We start from the raw sequence: 18,805 nt of genomic DNA, 5'->3' as shown, positions 1-18,805 counted from the left end.
CAGTCTGTATGCTTTTTCTCAGCTGATTTACAGGATGAAAACAACAGTTTAAACCTTTCAAGTTTGATTTGTATCTATTTAAACATTTTATTAGTTTAGCTATCCATGCATTGTTCTAGGACTGAGAAAAGCAATGTGAAAATTCTTACATATTTTAAGGCAGAGGTAATTAAAAGAGATCCTCAACCAGATTCCTACTGAGGTCAATGCAAGCTTGACTTAATTAAAGTTTATAGGATTTGGCCTGTATTATATTCAAACAGCAAATACTATTTTGTTATATTTGTAAGTTTGACATTATTTAATTACAGTTTCAAATAAAGGCATAAACAGAAAATAGAAAAGACACTCTGTATTGCATGGCTATTATCTAGTCAGTGATTCTTACTGATACTAAGGGCCATGAAGGAAAGAAGGAATTGTTTACCAGAGTCCTGAGAGACCCCTGAGAGTTCCATTTACACAGACCACTATAAAATGCACTCGTGAGAGGCTTAAACCAATATTAATAGAAAATGTCATTTTCAGAGCTAATCTAAAGGAAAATATTAAGCAGCATCTATTGAAAAGTGACATGATCAATACATGACCTGTATGGACAATGACATCACCAGTTAATTAGTTCTTCATGGAACTGAGCACATGATGCAAATACACGCATCACCGATTAACTGAGGAGAGAAATAACAGTTGTAGGCATGATGCAAATCATCCGATGGCAGCTCTGTAATGACTCAGAGGGCTAGAAGGCTACCTACATACTTATCTACTTTTCTCATCAAAATTACACTCCACTCATTCCCAGAAGAGAAATCTTCCTTAAATTTTCTAGTGAACAAGACAAGCTTTGCATTTATACAGATCCTAACAAAAATATTTTCAGTATGAAAGGCCCTCTTCCATTTGATCCTCAGTCAGATAAGGATAAAGCAAGCATAACTCTGGTCAGAATTTAGGAATGTTCTTTAAGAAGATTCTCTTCTTCAACCTCTACTCTCCTCAGTGGCAATTCTTTGCCTCACTTCAAGACATCTAGGAACCTTCCTTTCCAAAAGCAAGGGTCTGATAGCACCATTGTATTATCTATGTTATCGTGTGTGTGTAAAATTTCCGCAAGGGTGAAGTTGGAGACCAGGGCAGGGAAGAAGTTAGCCTTATCCTGTTTGGGGGCAAAGAATGATTTGTACCCTCCTCAAAACTGACAGGTAACAGTTTGAGTAAAACATTTTCTTTATCATCTTAAACAGATTTAAATAGGGCTATACCCTGGCCTGGAGATCATGAACAAATCTTAACAATTTAATGCATATTTCAAATGGCTTGGAAGCAGGCCCAGGAACGGAAAACAGGACGAAAAGCATCCTTCCCTCTGTGATGACATGGCATTGCTCTCCTGTTCCAGGAGTGGCCTCAACGAGCAACTGAACATATCAGCCAACAATTACTGTCAGAAAGAACTTTTTATGCCAAAACCACAATAACTATGTTTGGCACACACCCTTCCACATTCACATGGGTCATGGTAAATAACCCTATTCAGGAGATTAACTCATTTGGTTATCTGGGGCACAGTTAACAAATACTCGCCCTGGCAGGCATCTCACAGCAGGGTCATGCTGAAAGTTAAGTATTATGAAAGATTCTTTTATAGCAATGGGCAGAAGGTCAATACCTCAACCTTTGACATTAATCCCCACACTGCTCTGTCATCACTCTGCCTTCTGGTGCTCCTTTTCCTCCCCAAGTCTTTCCAGTCTATCCTGCTGGAACCTGAGTCCATGATATACAAATTCCTGGACACATCCACGAACCATTTATGCAACATGAAACTGAGTTCACTGCTTCTCTTGTAGCTGTTAATTTCCCCCACCAAACTTGTGTCTACCTGGAAGGATGTAAGGCTGGCTTCTCCTAGTTCCCCAAAGCACATCTAGACCATTACTGCTCAGTCCTGCCCTTGGGTAGCAGTTCCTGCTCTTCTGAAGCTCATGTCATAATGCTCCAGCACTTGCCACCATCCTTCAGTCATGTTTTCTATCAGGTAAAAGACCCTCATACACTAAAGATTTGGTCACTTGGCTACCTATTCTTACTTCCCCCCCCCCCCAAAATTTATTTATTTATTTATTTGACTGCATGAGGAGGAGCAGAGGGAACGGGAGAGAGAGAGACTCTCATACAGACTCCCAACTGACTGTGGAGTCCAATGCAGGGTTCCATCTCATGACCCTGAGATCATGACCTGAGCCAAAAATCAAGAATCGGATGCTTAACTGACTGAACCATCCAGGTGTCCCTGTATATTCTTACTTTTAATAGTCCATGTAAAAGCTCCATTCTACTACGCTAGACTCTCAATTGTTTTACTGTCTCAGAGCAAAAGATTATCCCTCCACTGCATTAGGTAACCCAAGATCATAGCCAAACTCCAGACCTTGACATCTAGACATATATGTCCCATATGAAATATGCAACTCTGACCATAACGTACTGACCTCCAGTTATCTTACACCATTGCTCACACTCAACTTCCTCTTTAATTTTACTAAGACAACTAGTGCCTTACCCTATTCACTTACTGTCTGTCCTTATCTTTCTCAGGACACTCCTATTACTCTGAAATGTTTTTCTTCTTTTAGATTCTATGATATCACACTCTCCTGGTTTTCCTCCTCCCTTCCCAGATGCTCCACTGGATGCTTCTCTTCTACCTCACCTGTCAATGTTAAAGACCACCAGGGCTCACTTCTTAAACTTCTTTCTTCTCTATCTACGTCTCTACATATATAATCTCACTCAACACCACAGCCTGAAATCATGTGTGTGTGTGTGTGTGTGTGTGTGTGTGTGTACTGGATCCTATATATATATTCTCTCTCTCTCTCTATATATATATATATAGAGAGAGAGAGATCTCAAACTCCTCGTCCTTGAGTTCTAGACACACATTGAACTGTCTTCCTGATATTTTCACCTGGAGGTAAAATAGGCACCTCAAACTTAACATTCCAAAACAGAATCCCTGCACACCTCTAAAATCTGTTTCTCTCCTAGTCATCTCCCTTTCCAACCATCACCAAGCTGCTCTGGCTAAAAATCCATGGACTCATACCATGTCGTATTGAGTATACAATTTCTTTCTTTCCATACCCAATATATTCAGCAATTCATTTTTCAATTAGTTATTGAGAAGCTATTATGTGACAGACACACTGTTCTACTGGAATACATCAGTAAACAGATACAAAAAGTCTTGCTTTCCTAACCATTAGAGATGCTGAACTCTAGGAAACAAACTGAGGGCTGCTGGAGGGGAGATGGGTGGGGGAATGGGGTAACTGGGTGATGGGCATTAAGGAGGGCACTTGATATAATGAGCACAGGGTGTTATATGCAAATGATGAATCACTAAATTCTACCTCTGAAACTAATAATACAGTATATGTTAACTAAATTGAATTTAAATAATTTTTTTAAAAAAATTCTTGCTTTCCTGGGGCGCTGGGGTGGCACAGATGGTTAAGCGTCTCCCTTTGGGTCAGGTCATGATCCTAGGGTCCTGGGATCGAGCCCCACGTCTGGCTCCTGGCTCCGCGGGGAGCCTGCTTCTCCCTCTCCCTCCCCCCTGCTCATGCTCTCTCTCTCTCTCTCTCTGTGTCTCAAATGAATAAATAAAATCTTTAAAAAAAGAAATTCTTGCTTTCCTGAAAGTGACATTCTAGTGGAGACAGAAAATAAGCAAATAAATATATAGAGAGGCTGTCAGGTGGTGGTAAGTTCTAAGGAGAATAAATAAGGTAGGGAAGGGAATGGCAGGAAGAAGCTATTTTAAAAACAGTAGTCAGTGAAGGCAGGGCAGGAAAGGTGGGAGTGCGAAGGTGACATTTAATAAGAAAATGAAGCAGGCAAGGGAGCTAGTCATAAGTGTGTCTGGAAAAGAAGCATTCCTGGGGATAGATTCCAGCAAGTGTGAAGATCCTGAGGTGAGAGCGAGTCAGTCAGGCATGTTCAACAAACAGCAAGAAGGCCAGTGTGGCTGGAGCACAGTGAACCCAGAGCAGAAATGAGGGCTAATATGGAGGGCCTTGTAGGCTACTTTTAGAGTTTAAATTCTGAGATAAGAGAGGAATGGAAGGTCTGAAGCCAAAGAATGACATGATCTAACTTATGTTTTAAATGGCTCATTCTAGCTGCTCTGTGGAAAGTAGATGCAAGGGGACAAGAGTGAAATCAGGACGCCAGCTGGAAGGCTATTATAATCCAAGTGTGAGATAATGATGGTTTAGACCAAAGGGATGGCTGTGGACACAGCAGGAAGTATAGGATTCTAAATATATTTTAAAGGTAGAGCCAATAAAATTTGCATTAGTAATACCCTATGGATTCTGGGTCCAAATATATCTCAAAATCGTTCATTTCTCCATGACCACTCCTAATTCTAAACCCCTCATCAGGTCTTGCCTAGACTGCTATTATAACTGCTTACCTGGACTCCCCGTTCCCATCCTCACCCTCCATTCTCAACAATGTACCCAGTAATCTTATAAACATCAGTGAGATTATACCCTTCCTGTTTTACATATGTTAATGGGTTCCTACTGTACTTAACAGTAAATCAGAACTCCTTACTATTTCCGGCAAAGCCCTGCAGGAAAGAAGTGACAAAGCTCCTGCCTGCCTTTTCCAGTTCATCTCATTCCAACCTTCCTTTCACTCACCCAGGACTCCTTTTCATTCTTGTCAAATTCTTTCCAGTTTCAGGGTCTCTGAATGAGCTCTTCTTCTGTAACATGCTCCTCTGCAGCGCCTCCTGGTTACCCTCTATCATATCAGCCTTTTTTTTTTTTATCATAGTGCTCACCACAGTCTGTGATTGTCTTACCACCCACGTCCCCCCGCCAGTAATAATTGTTCCACGGCAGCTGTAATGGTTGGCTGTCTTGTTCTCCACTATGTACTGAGTGCCTAGAACTGGGATTACCACCTTGCAGGCCCTCAGTACACCCTTGTTTTTAGAAACACTGAATCCATCTTCCCTTGTTACCTTCCATCCCTCCCTCCCACCTCTCTCCCACCTAGAGCCCATGGCTCATCATCTTACCACTTCGTTGACGATCCCTCAAGTTCCCGACTTCCTTATCTGTCCACTTCACTCACCCAGCAACACCTGACCTTGGGTCAAACCAGATGTCTACCACTTCTGCCCCAATATTCAGGCTGAAGAACACAACCGTAAGGTTTGGAAGAACAAAAATATAATGATCTCCAACTTCTGCTGGGCTGAAACTGCCTAGTAAACCTAGTAAATTTCCCTGGTGACTTCTCTCTGGCATTCCACAACTCCCTTCACACTCCTCCCAGTTAACTCTCAGCAGAACATCTTGTCATCTAATTCAATCAAGAAAACCAGTCAACAGGAAGGACCCCCTTCTATTCTTCAGCCCTATCTCTCTACTACAACCTCCATCTGCATCCAGATCTGTGTATCCCTGCCAGCCACACATGGAACCCCTCCTTTAGAACCTTCTTTCCCTCCTGTGCTCTGGAATGCAACACTCTGCACTCCTGGGGACTTCACTCTATCAATGATACCGTCTATCTTGTATATATGTTCAACTCCCTTTCTTCTCAGTCTTTTTCCATCAACATCTGAACATGCTCGGGTCTTCTACTGCTTACATGGTCCTTTCTAGTTATAATCACCTCTTTCTTTTCCTTTTATATATATGCCTATTGAAAGAGTCATTTCCAGCAGACACACTACCTCATAATCAGGAGACAATGCAATGCAATCTATTTTATAGCTTTTACATCCCACTGATCTTGCTTTACTCAAATTACCAACCACCTCTTTGGAGCAAAATGTAACAAATATTTTCTCCATGATAAATATTCACTGAATATGTAATGTGTGACAAGTACTATGCTAAGAATTGTTCTGATCTCAGATTCATTTTCCTTTCTTTATGGTTTTCATAATAGAATGTTCTCCTAGATTTTCTATCTACTTCACTGGTCACTTCTTTTCAAGTCTCCTTTGATCAACCTATTCTGCACTGCCCTCCAATCCTTTTTTTTTTTTCCTTTAAGCTTTATTCACTTCTCCCTAGATGACCTCATCTTCATTCAAGATCTTAATGACTTTCCATGCTGATCATTCCTGGGACTTCCTCCAGCCTGGGTCTCTCTGCTGAGCTGAAGGTCTGTATATCACCCCACCTACTAAATAATTCTATTTTGATGATCTGCAGGTACTGCAAAAGTAGCATATCTAAATTCCTCCTATCCTCCCTACCTCCCCCAAACCAGGTACTTATACTACAATCTCAATCCCCATGATGGTACCATTGCCTCTCCAGTTTCCCAAGCTAGAAATTCCAAAGTCATCCATGATTTTTCCTGTATGCTCATGCTCTCTCCCTCACACTACAACCAGCACCCTGAAAGTAAAAACAAAAACAGAAGAAATTTATCCAATAAATCTCCAACTTCTTTCAACTCTATCTCTTAAATCTCTAAAATTGGACCTACAGTCCACTGAGGTTGTTCTACCAAAACCCATTAAATTAAACCCAGAGAGCATTTGGACGTGAGTGTTTCTATTACTGAAGAATAGAGGGCAAGGTAGAAAAAAGAAATTACACCAGACAAGAGTAACACTTCTATGTTTGTGAAAGGGACATAGGCTCAGATGCAATAGCATAAAATGAACTCTTACTCTTTAGAGAAAGGTCTAAATAAATTTCCCTTTTTGAAATCAGGGATGTATGAGAATACCAGACAGAGTTATGTATTAACACATCAACTCCAGGTCTACATAAGAAGCCTTTATGCATCCCACATCACTGTGGTAAAAAAAACTCAGGCAAAGTACTTACAAATTGAGATGAAAAACTGAACAAATAGGTCTATCTCCTCTCCCTCCCACAAACCTATTAAAATGATAGGGAAGTGGTACAAAAGGAGTCAAATCTATACTTGTGATGAAAATAAGAAAAGGGATAGGAGGAATGGCTGGCAGAGCCACTGAGGGAGGAATTTTAACACATTTCCCTAAGACAAACTACAAATGAGACTTGATTAAACCACAGCAGAGAAAGAAGGCTCCACATTTGGAGTTGGCAGAGACAGCGAGCAAGAGTGGGTTCTTGGGCAGTAACCACACGTAACTGAACACCTAGCCACAGAACAGCTGGGCTGAGGAGTTCTTCTCATACCTACTGGAGAGATCAACAGAAATGAAATCCTGCCTAATCTATAAACAGACAAGCATTTGCTAAAGAAACTTAAGAATTGTTCAGGATGGAAAAGAGCTCTTAATGGGGTTGTGGATTCTCAGTCAAGTCCTCTTTTGCATTTGGTGGCATGTGGGGTAGGAAATACTCCTGTCTATCCCCCACCCAGGCATCCATCCATCCGTCTACTCATTCAACAAAATTAAATGAGAATCTATCATGTACCAGGGAACTAAATAAAGTTCTTGCCCTTGTGGAGTTTACTTTCTGGTGGAGGTAGGCAATGTAGACATAAACAGGTAAACAAATAAATAAATGAGATTTCAAAAGTGGAAGGGCGACAAAAAAATAAGTGATATGATTGAGAATGATAGTGTGTGTGAGTATCTATGTGTGTGCGTGTGTGTGTGTGTGTGTGTGTGTGTGTGTGAGAGAGAGAGAGAGAGAGAGAGAGAGGCAAGATGCACAGTGCTTCTTCCAGCTGGGTATCACTGAAAGCTCTACTAAGGTGATATTCTAGCTGAACTTAAATGACAAGTAGGACCCAGCCCAGTGAGGATCTGGAACAGCATATTCCAGGCAAAGAGAAGTGTCTGTGCAAAGCCCCTAAGAAAGGAACAGACAAACTTGGTGTACTCAAAAAGAACCCAATGTGGCTATAGCCTAGTGAGTGAGGAAAAACAGTAACATAAGCTGAGTTTGGAAGAGTAAGCAGGGAGCAGATTATATAGGACTTTACAGGCCTTGTAAAGAGTTTGCATTTCATTCTAAATGCAATAGTAAATCACCACAGGCTTCTAGTAGGAAAGTGACAAGTTCTGGTCTGAGTTTTAAAACATGTCTCACTACTTTCTGAGAAGGGACCCTACAAGAGCAACAGCAGAAGGGACCCTGAAGACAAACTGCATAGTTCAGATAAAAGATAACAGTGACCTGAGTGAGGATCAAAGCAGTGCACTTGTACAACTGTGTACACATTTTGGCAGAAAAGCCTACAAGACCTGTACATATTACCTGAATGTGAAAGGTGAAGCAAAGAGAGGAGTCTAGGGCATTTGGGAACTTTTTTTACTCCACTTAAGCAGTAAAAAATTTACTGGTGGGAGAGTATTAGCAAGGTGCCCTACTAGAGACTAAGCTTATATTTAAAGGGCTCAATGAGACTCAGGTCTCAGAAAGTACGATTACACACCAGTGGACTCTTGAGTCACAAAGGTAGTGTCCCCTGGCCCATGGAGAGGGAGACGGCTGTCACAGTATATGCTCTTAAGAAGTAGGACAGACAACTGTCCAGGAAGGAGATAAATTTAATACTTTTGCATCGATTATTAAAAAGGGAAACCCAGGAGACCCAGTTCATTGGCCTCTCTGGTCACCACATGCATTGTTGGCTTTGCTGCCTCTGTGGTTTCTGCTCCTGCTGGGCCAGGTCAGCCAGTATGTGTTTCTAGTGATCATCTCTCTGTTCACCCTAAAAGCCAACAGCTGCACTGGCTCCTGGTCAGAGGGGCAGCCCAGCCAAACCAACACTCAGATATCGCTCCTTCCTGTACATCTCACAGACAAAAGAGCTGCTTATAAATTTCCCTGGTGGCTGTGTGAGTCTAGAGAGGGGACAATCATAGGCTAAGTTAAGTGTATCATTAGGGAGAAGATAACAAATATTGGTAAGCTTAATAATTGATCAAGAAACATAAATATAAGTATGGATCTTAGTAAGTAGTAACAAAAAGAATGAAATAAAATTTTTAAATGCTTAAACAGCAGATCCATTCAGTGGAAGAGAAGAAAGGAAAGGAAGAGGGAAAGTATGACAGATACAAAACACGAAAAACAGCAAAAATGACTCTAAACAAAATAATAATGGCAATAAACACAAATGGGAAAAACATATCAACCAAAGGTACAAAACTCTACAATTAATAAAGACAGTATTTGGCAAAAAGTTTACAGATCCAAATGGTCCATCAAAAAGTCATAGAAAACTTGATTATAAGATTTGTAACTGGGACACCTGGGTGGCTCAGTCAGTTATGTGTCTGCCTTCAGCTCGGGTCATGACCCCAGGGATTGGGCCCCACATCAACTCTCTGCTCATCGGAGAATCTGCTTCTCCCTCTCCCTCTGCAGCTCCCCCTACTTGTGCTCTCTTGCTCTCTCTCTCTCTCTCTGTCAAATAAATAAATAAATACATACATAAGTATATAAAAACATTTAAAAATATAAATAAATAAATAAATTTGAAATATACATAACATATATAGTGCTTAAAACAGTCTAGTAGTGAGATATAAGGGCATAGTCATGTATTACTGATGAGAAGTTAAACAGTCATAGGCAGCCACTCTGGAGAATGCAATGGCAGGGCATATCAGTACCAAACACGCATATGCTGTAACATCCAGCAATCCCACTCTTGGGTATACACCCTAGTAAAAGCTTCCCACATGTCTCTATGGATGTTCACTGCAGTGCTGCTGGGACAATGGAAGGTTGGAGGCAACCTGGGGGTCCTTCACTAGGGGAAATGTTAAGTAAAATAGATTAAGAGCATAATATAGAATATGATGCAGCAGTTAGAAACTATAAATTATATACAAGAGGTACATAGAGCAAAAATGGATAAACCTGAAAAACAGTATTCAGTGAAAATGGTAAGAAACAAATCTACAGACATGTAAATTAAACATACACATACCACTGTATTATACATTTTACAAGATTGTTATGGTCATGGTTTCTCTGCAATTAATTAAATTTTATCTTGCTGGCATTGTAAAAATGAATGGTACTACAATAGGAGTTCCTCACCAGCTATATTTTAGAAGGGATTCCATCAAACCCAGATGTCCCATTACTTTGTCTTTTTAATGGTTTCCTCACCTCAACAAAGCAAAAATTTGCTATGGTCCACAGAAAGATCAAGAAGTGATTATTTAAGATAAAAAATGAGTATGTGTTCTCTCAAATATAACATGTTAAAAACTAACCTTCCTAAGCTTCCTCCCTACCCCCTCAAACACTGTTCTACCTGCAGACTTCCACATCTTAATTGATAAAAACTCTTCGCCTTCCAAGAAAAAAACCTTAGGACCATCCTTGACTTTTTCTCATAGCACATATTAATCACTTAGCAAATACTACTGGCCCTACATTCAAAATATATCTAGAGTCTGACCACTTCTCACCACCTGCTCTGCTACTGCTCTGGCCTGAATTACGACCGTCTCTCACTAAGATTAATACAAGAGTCTTCTGATCAACCTCCCTGTTTCTCCCTTGCCACACAGCAGCCTATAAAAATTAAAAATGGCCTTGTTGTGCCTCTGTTCAAACCTTGCAAAGCTCCCCATTTCAGCCAGAGTAAAAGCCTACTACAGTCCCCAAACCCTACATGATCTGTAACCCACCCCACTTCCCTGGGACTACTCTGTTCTATACACCCAGGACTCTTGCATACTCCTGGCCTCACAGCCTTTGAGCATACATCACATGACTATATTCTGCACCTCCTTCAGTCTTTGGTGAAATGTCATCTTTTTAAATAGGATGATCAGGAAAATGACACATACCAAATCATCCTATTAAATCTGTGACTTCCATGGCCTCCTCATTCTCTGCCAACTAGCTTTCCTAATCTTCCTTATCCTGCTCTACTTTGTTTTCCACCAGCATTTATCAATTTTTAATATATTACAAAAATACACACTTACTGTGTTTATTGTTTTTTTGTCTTTTCTCCCTGCTAGAATGTAAACTGCATAAGGTCAGGGTCTTTGACATGAAATGGAGGTTCAATACATTTTCATTGAATGAATGAAAGGATGAATGGTTTAGTACAGTCTGGGTATAGCAAAACTAAAATCAAGGCTGTAGGGTAAAGAGAGAGAAAGAAGATGTGGAACCAGAGAAACAGTGGGCATGAATGGAGCCACTGGACAGAACCAGGACTGAGTCCTAGGAAGGTGAAATGCAGGAGAGCAGGAATCCAAGGAAAGAACTGTTTAGAAAAGCAGAAGCAGATCAATGACTGGGAAAGGAGATCAAGAAGAGGAACTGGGAGGAGGGAAGTGAATCAGATGACAGGCACTGCCATGTCTAGACCTGCTCGTGGGCCAGCCATGTATACTGCAGGCTTTACTCAGCAGTGAATACTATTCACCACACTGAAAAATGTGCGCCCGGCATTTGAAAAACCCTGATAGTGACAGTTAACGTGCCAGTCATGTATTTATTATGTCCCAAGTAAGACTTTTGTGTAAATGATAATAGCTAATACTAAATAAAATAACACTATTTCTAGACAAAATCCTCATCTGCATCAGGGACTATTTACCACCTGCTGTTTCTATAGTGAATACAGAGTCCAAGGCTGATAAAACCATGGTTCGTCCTTACTGATGCAAGTACGTAAATCAATAACAAATCCATTTTTTGCTCTTATTAATTAAATATTTTTCCTTTCTATGTAAATCACTAATTGCCAATAATTTACTAAATAAGTCAACTTAAACAACGTTTCAGGCAAATCCAGAAAAACAAATCATGATAAAAAGGAAGGGTTCATATAAAGTCTAATTTGGAAGATCAGTGAGTTATTAGTGACAGCATTTGCTTCTAAGATCCACTTTTTCTTTATTTGTAAGTATAGCAAAGATAGAATCTAGAAACATGTCAATAATCACCACAGGAACACTTACTAGGAATGAACATATTTCACTGTATAGTCTTTAGTCCAACGATCCATCTGGTTATCTTTTTTTTTTTTTTAAGTTTTTATTTATTTATTTGACAGAGAGAGACACAGCGAGAGAGGGAACACAAGCAGGGGAAGTGGGAGAGGAAGAAGCAGGCTTCCCACGGAGCAGGGAGCCCGATGTGGGGCTCGATCCCAGGACCCTGGGATCATGACCTGAGCCGAAGGCAGACGCTTAACGACTGAGCCACCCAGGAGCCCCCCATCTGGTTATCTTAAGAGCTTGAAAGCAACTGTGCTCAAGTGATACTTGGTTGCCTGAAGGTATTAAAAACTACTCTTCCCATGCCCCTCCCCCACATAATGTTACTTCTTTCAACAATCAACTGAACAACTTCTAAATTTATTCATTAGCCAAGTTATCTGTAATAATTCATGACAATTTTAAGGAAAAAAAAGGGATATTGATAAGAGGGAAATAATGCGTCTTGCGGAATAGAAAGACAAAAAAAATAGGAGCAAAATTAGAATTTAAGAATGAGGAAAATGATAAAAGGGAATATAAATTAACTCCCAAAATATTCATTTAAATTTTTCCTCCTAGAAAGATTTTTTTTTTTTTTTAACCAATGCAATAAAAATGGAATTTCTGGGGGCGCCTTGGTGGCTCAGACGGTTAAGCATCTGCCTTCAGCTCAGGTCATGATCTCTGGGTCCTGGGATCCAGTCCCACAGAGGGGTTCTCCCTCTTCCTCTGCCTGCTGCTCTCCCTGCTTGTACTCTTTCTCTCTCTGTCAAATTAAAAAAGTAATAACAATAAAATAAAAAAATTAAAATTAAAAAAATAGAATTCATGTTGCAGAATATTCCCTAAATGAAATTTTAAAACAACTTGGAAATGGCATACCGGTTCTCTTTTACAAATTACTGATTTCATGAAGGTTTTTCTTCATGAACATAAGTAGGCAAAAATGCAAATCAACAGTCCTTAATGCTCCAAAGGCTTTGATTAGTCCCAGAGGTGTATATTTTCTAAAGTATGCTTTCAACAGAAGTGCTACTCTTCACAAATCATCTAAAGGGCATCCTCTTACTATTAATGCTGTTAAATTAATCCTCAAAGGTCAACTGCTCACACCATAGGATACCTCTAATGACCTAAAAGAGATACATAATGAACATCTACAATAATTTTCTAACTAGAACTCATTTTAATTTACATTAATTTAAAAATAAATGTTACCACTTCCCTAGGGAATATATACATGTGGTAATAAACAAGTCACACGTTTGTTTCAAATTTTAGGTGGGTGGACTTTTTTCTTTGATAACCACATTTCCCATGTCTACCCCATTTTTAGGGAGACTGAAAGTATATACAGAATACCTACATTTTGCTTTTATATATGACCTGGTATTGTGGATTGAACTATGTCCTCCAAAAAGAAATTCTGAAGTCCTAACCCCTGGTTTCTGTGAAGGTGACTTTATTTGGAAATAGGGTCTCTGTGGATGTATCAAATTAGGATGAGGTCATATATCCAATTTTAAATCCAACATGATTGGTGTCCTTATGAGAAGATGGAAATTTGACCACAAAGACACAGATAAACAAGGAGAAAGAATGCCACATGAGGCAGAGATTGGAGTGATATGCCTATAAATCAAGGAATGCCAAGAATGGCCAGCAAGAAAGGACACTTTCCTAGAACCTTCAGAGAGAGTATGGCCCTGCCTACACCTCAATTTCAGACTTCTGATATCATGACTGTGAGAGAATATATTTCTGTTGTTTGAGCCACCTAGCTGGTGGTGCTTTCTTATGGACTATGACATTTTAGGAGAACTAAGAGAGCATGGTCTCCTAAAATCAAGTAAATAAAATGTTTCAAGAAGGTTGTGATGATCTGTGTCAACTGAGAGGCCAGGATATTGAAAGAGGCAGTTCTGGAGAGAGAAAGAGTGAAAGAACAAGGGAGAATGACACAGAGGTCTGCAGAAAACTACAAAAGAGAGGGGAAACAGATGATAAAGTCTGAGAGCCTATGGTCAACTTTCAAAGGAGCTGTAGATTTTAGGGAAAAGTGGCAAATAGTGCTCGGGAAGTATGCACAAGGAACAAGAAAGACCACTACCCCACATCAGGCCTTCACATTCTCCCTTTTCTCTCATTGCTCCGACCACGACCCTACCAAAATCTTCAAGTTCATTTACTCTCCATGCCCCCAGGGTATCTCTTCAGGGAATCCCATCCAAGACAAACAGCCTCCCAAACCAGCCTGGTCCCAGGAACTGATCAATTCTAGGGATGCTTTAGAACACTGTGTTCATAGTAGAAGATCAGACTACCAACAAATAAGACTGAATAAAAACCGAATGCCTGCCCCAAAACAGATCCACTCGCTTTAGGATTCTCCAAATCAGTGGTTCTTAATGGGGAATGATTTTGCCCCCCACCCCCCAGGAGATAGCAAGAGATATTTTTAGTTGTCACATTGGAGAGCAACAAGGGGGCAGGCTGCTACTAGTATCTAGTGGGTAGAGGTCAGGGATGCTGCTAAATACCCTACAATGCAAAGGACACCCACAACAAAAACTTACATGGCCTAAAATGTCAATAAAATGGAGATTGAGGAACCCTACTCCAGACCAAATGACCTGGGGCAAGAGGAGCTCTTAGGTTCTTTCTTATGGGTAAGCAATCCCACCCATACCAATTTCTCTACACCAGTTCTGACAGGGTATGGCTAAGGGGCCAGACCAAACAGTGAGCCTTATGAATTCCATTCCAAATCTACTCAAATAGGACCAGGAAAACTAGGGGAAAAAACAAACAAACAAAGCTAAGGTTAGTAAAATAGTAAAAGTTAAAAAGAAAGAAAAAATTGTGTCGTATATCAATGTTAAAGAGGCAAGATAAAATGAGAACAAGCAAAAAGACTTTTCTTTCAACTTAAGAAAGCAGAAAATACAACTCTTTTCATTTTGAATAATAAATAATACCATGTAGTAAAATTCAAAAGCCAGCATGCTCTCTTAGTTCTACCCACTGCCAAAACATTCTTCCAGTACAGTGCTCCATATTCTTGACTGCAAAAGGAAGCTAATTAAAGTGAGTTTTTTGAGAAAACATCTTGGGAATTCAAAATAATTAATGTGTTGCTTTTATTTTTTTATATTAATGTTGTTGCTTTTAAAATCAGAAGCCATGAATCTTGACATTAAGGAGCTTACGTGTTCTTACCTCATCAATATTTACTTATAGTATCAATATTTTATTAGATCAATAATCCTCTACAGTTGGACTTCCCAGAATTCCCATTCATTCTCTTTCAGGCTATCTCACCAATTAACAGTTCTCCCTTCCTTAAGGGGTTTCCAGAGAATTGTTCTGAAGAGTCTACTCTCTACACGGAAGGCATTCCGCCTCTACCATTTCTAGTTCCACCTTAAAATCTGCTCTAGGGAAGTTTCAACCAATGCATATGGGGTAGGATTGCTGTGTCTTAATGAGAAATTAGATCCTTCTGCCTCCGTGCTTTATCAGCAGGCTGCCTGGAATCCAGTGTGCTGTTTTATCAGAGGAATCTTTGCAGCAAAATGGTTTATATGCCTGTTATTAAAGGAGTAAACCCCCACTGAAGTTCCCATGTATGTATGCCCTGAAAGGAGTCAGGCCTGACCATCAGTTGTCTCCCACAAGGCTGAGACCAGCTGCAGCTTCAACAGACGTAGGGATCCTCAACCTCCGCTCCTCCATTCGGGTGCCAGGAGTTTGTGAAGAAAAGAGCACTATAAATATTTCTCTTCAAAACACATCTCCACAATGTCCGACACTATCTCTCCCAGGACTGTTACAAGAGTAGGGCCCATATCTATAAACCCAGTCAAAGGGCAACATGTATTGATATTCCAATAACATAACTGATTTTTTTAAGGAAAATAACCCAAGAAACACATATATAAATACAGATACACATATATAAATCTGTGTATGTGTATGTATATATACATATGTAGAGAGAAAGAGAGATTGCTTGACTTACTGACTCATTCAAGAAAAAAAAAATCAGAAATATCCCAAAATGCCCATCAGGGGAATGGGTAAGCAAATTACATCATGCTTACATAATGGAGAGAAAATAGGGGGGAAAATGTAAGCATGTCTACCATATGCCAAGTGTGTTCATATTATTTTATTTCATTCTCTCCACTGCTCCATCAATTCCCCTTTTAGCTAAGAATCACTCACCACAATTTACAGAACACAAATGAAAAGCCCATAAAGAAAGAAAGTTGCCCTGGGTCACAGAGCTAGTGAAGGGCAAAGCTGAGATTCACATCTACGTTTTCTTACTCTCTGCCCAGCATTTATTCCACTGCATCCCAGATTTCCCCCCAAGATCTATATTTGGACTAAGACAATAAATGGAATTGTAAATATAAAATAATGTTAAATAAAAGTCAAACCACAGCATAGCTGCACTGGTCTTAATCACATGAAAACTGATGATACCAAAACTGATGATCATCAGAATGAGACTGACAGAAAAAAACTGGAATTGAAATCACTCCAGTTTGTTTCTCCTGTGAAGTTGCTTAAGCACATAATAAAGAAAATCACCAAAATCTGCTCCTCCATGCATGCCTGTCCCAGGCTAACTAAGGTTAAGAAGAAGTGATAAATTTTAAACACCTTTTTAAAGGCTGAATGTGGCTGGGCCAGTTTAAGATAAATAGCCCCATCCTTCATAAAATTCTCAGCTCTTTTAGAGACAAAGGGACTGACTGGTAGAGTTTTTTCACTAGATCAAAAGATGGAATTTCTGCAACTTAAAAAGCTTTGAGAGCAAGTTCATGTCTCTACAGAACTCTCCTTTTATAAAAATTAGCACTTATACTGTATAACAAACATTCTTTAAATTCTTCCCTCAACCAAAAGAATTTACTCCTGGAACATCCCCTTTGCAGTAGCTTTGCCCATTGAGCATCTATCACCTGCGGTCAAACAGAATTACCTTGGAATCTCCCTCCTCTCATTGCTCTCATCAGGTCTGGGGGCTATCCTGCTGCTTAATGGAGGAGCCTAACCCAGGCACGGATCTCACTCGGACCTCCCCATTATGCTGCAACTTACAGAAATAACTAGCGGTGGGCCTGGAGTGCAGCCGCCCCCCACCCCATGCCAGAGTAACTGCGGATTCGTATGAATAATTGCCTTTCCAAAGATAAACCGACAAAAGGCTCACTAGGTTTACACAGTCCTGTTCTCAAACCCAAAACCTGAGAACTGGGCAAGACACCACTCTTATCTTGACCCTTGGTTCTTTCGTTTTTATAAGGGGTGGTTACCCGTTGTCTCCTGACTTCAGGAAGACAGCAGAGGCCTGAAATGTTGGCAAAAGTCTTTTGAAATTGTTTTTAAAAAGAAAATGGTTTATAAATACAATTTCCACTGGTGTCAGTTTCTTTATGAAAAAGTATTTATTTTAAAAAACATGGAAGTAAAATTTCCTCTACTGGTTTCCCTTAAAACTACCGTTTTGATTACTGAATAATAATCTCTCTTGGTTCTCTTTCCTTTTAAAACTCTTACCTATTTCCTCTCTTCCTGTGTTGACTACTACTAATAAAATATCCCGATTCAAGAATCTAGGAAAATGCTTGAAATGACTTGTCAGATTAGATCATACTATTATTACATTTGAGAGTAGCAGTTTATTCAAATCTTCCTAACACCAATCCGCACAAAAAAAGTCAGTCAGCTAAAATGGCTGATCTCATTCTTGGCTTCTGGCTACAGCTCCAGAGGTTGAATAATAAGGTCACGTATTGGAATTTCCTTACTATGCCAGCCGCTCTATGGACAGCTTTCCATGTATTAGCTCATTTAATCTTCACAACAATCCTAGGCAGTAATTGCTTTTGTTACTAATATTGTTATTGTTAAAGTTCTTGTTATCTATTCCCATTTTATAGATGAGGAAGCAGGCCCAGAGCCGGTGAGTCACTTGCCCACGACCACTCATCCAGTACACTGGGAGCTAGAGCTGAATCCCAGACTGGCCGGCTCTAGCACCCATGGGACCACCGCACCGTCACTGGCGCTCTCCGCTATGGCCATGCAGTTGGCTCCTCCTTCTCTAAGTCAGGTACATTGCTACTGTTCCCAAACACAAATTCAAACTCACATCTCTCATCATTTTCACTGCTTCCCTGGTCCTCCCGAGTCTTCTGGCACACATTGCTAGCCTTCTTTTGATGTAGACCAAGACATTAGTATCTCGTCCTGAAGAAGGAAATATAAAATACCAAAATTTAAAAATACAAAAGCTTTCAGCTGAGCAGCAAGAAAAAAATACAGAGACCCATTTGCGATGCCCTTAAAGGAAAACCTCCAGAGAGAACAAAGCGCTCCTTTGGCTTTTTCTTACTGCCAGGCACACTGACAACTTTGCTAATAGTAAAATGCATACAGTGTAGTCAAAACACTTAGATTTCCAAAGGTCAAATCATGTGACTGATTACCTAATCCATGCTTTTGAGTTAGAATGTTGAGTATTTGATAAATAAAATCATCTGCCACAAAGTGCTGGGAAAATGAACATACCCACATTGAATGTGGTTTATAAGCAAGAATTCCATATTCTTCAAGTCTGCATGCTTTTGGTGGAGATGCAAAGAGGTGAATCTCAGGTTGCATCTTGATGAACTATTTTTTTTCCTTCTTGACATTAAGTCTGGAGAAGCCTCATCTTGAACTTCTGTTTTATATTATTCTTTCCCTAAAACTAGTGACATCATAATCATCTCCAGGTCCCCAAAGCAGTCTATTTTAGATGGCAATATAACACATTCCAGATATGACAATAGA

The 18,805-nt window shown here is 39.9% G+C and overlaps 1 protein-coding gene across 16 annotated transcripts in view; it reads right to left on the bottom strand.

The window, feature by feature from the left end:
* Nucleotides 1–18,805, bottom strand: part of ST7 (suppression of tumorigenicity 7) — a 235,529-nt gene that overhangs the window by 68,551 nt on the left and 148,173 nt on the right. For all 16 annotated transcript variants that reach the window (XR_003516430.1, XR_003516429.1, XM_027573685.1 and 13 more), the window contains one exon: nt 18,123–18,220. Coding sequence is in view for 14 of the 16 variants with exons in the window: in XM_027573685.1 (XP_027429486.1) it covers nt 18,123–18,220 (98 nt within the window). In the remaining 2 variants the exon portion in view is untranslated. The remainder of the gene's footprint in view (nt 1–18,122; nt 18,221–18,805) is intronic.

Source organism: Zalophus californianus, chromosome 12 (genome assembly GCF_009762305.2).
Source record: "Zalophus californianus isolate mZalCal1 chromosome 12, mZalCal1.pri.v2, whole genome shotgun sequence".
Classification (NCBI taxonomy): Eukaryota; Metazoa; Chordata; class Mammalia; order Carnivora; family Otariidae; genus Zalophus; species Zalophus californianus.
This window is presented reverse-complemented; position numbering and strand designations above follow the sequence as displayed.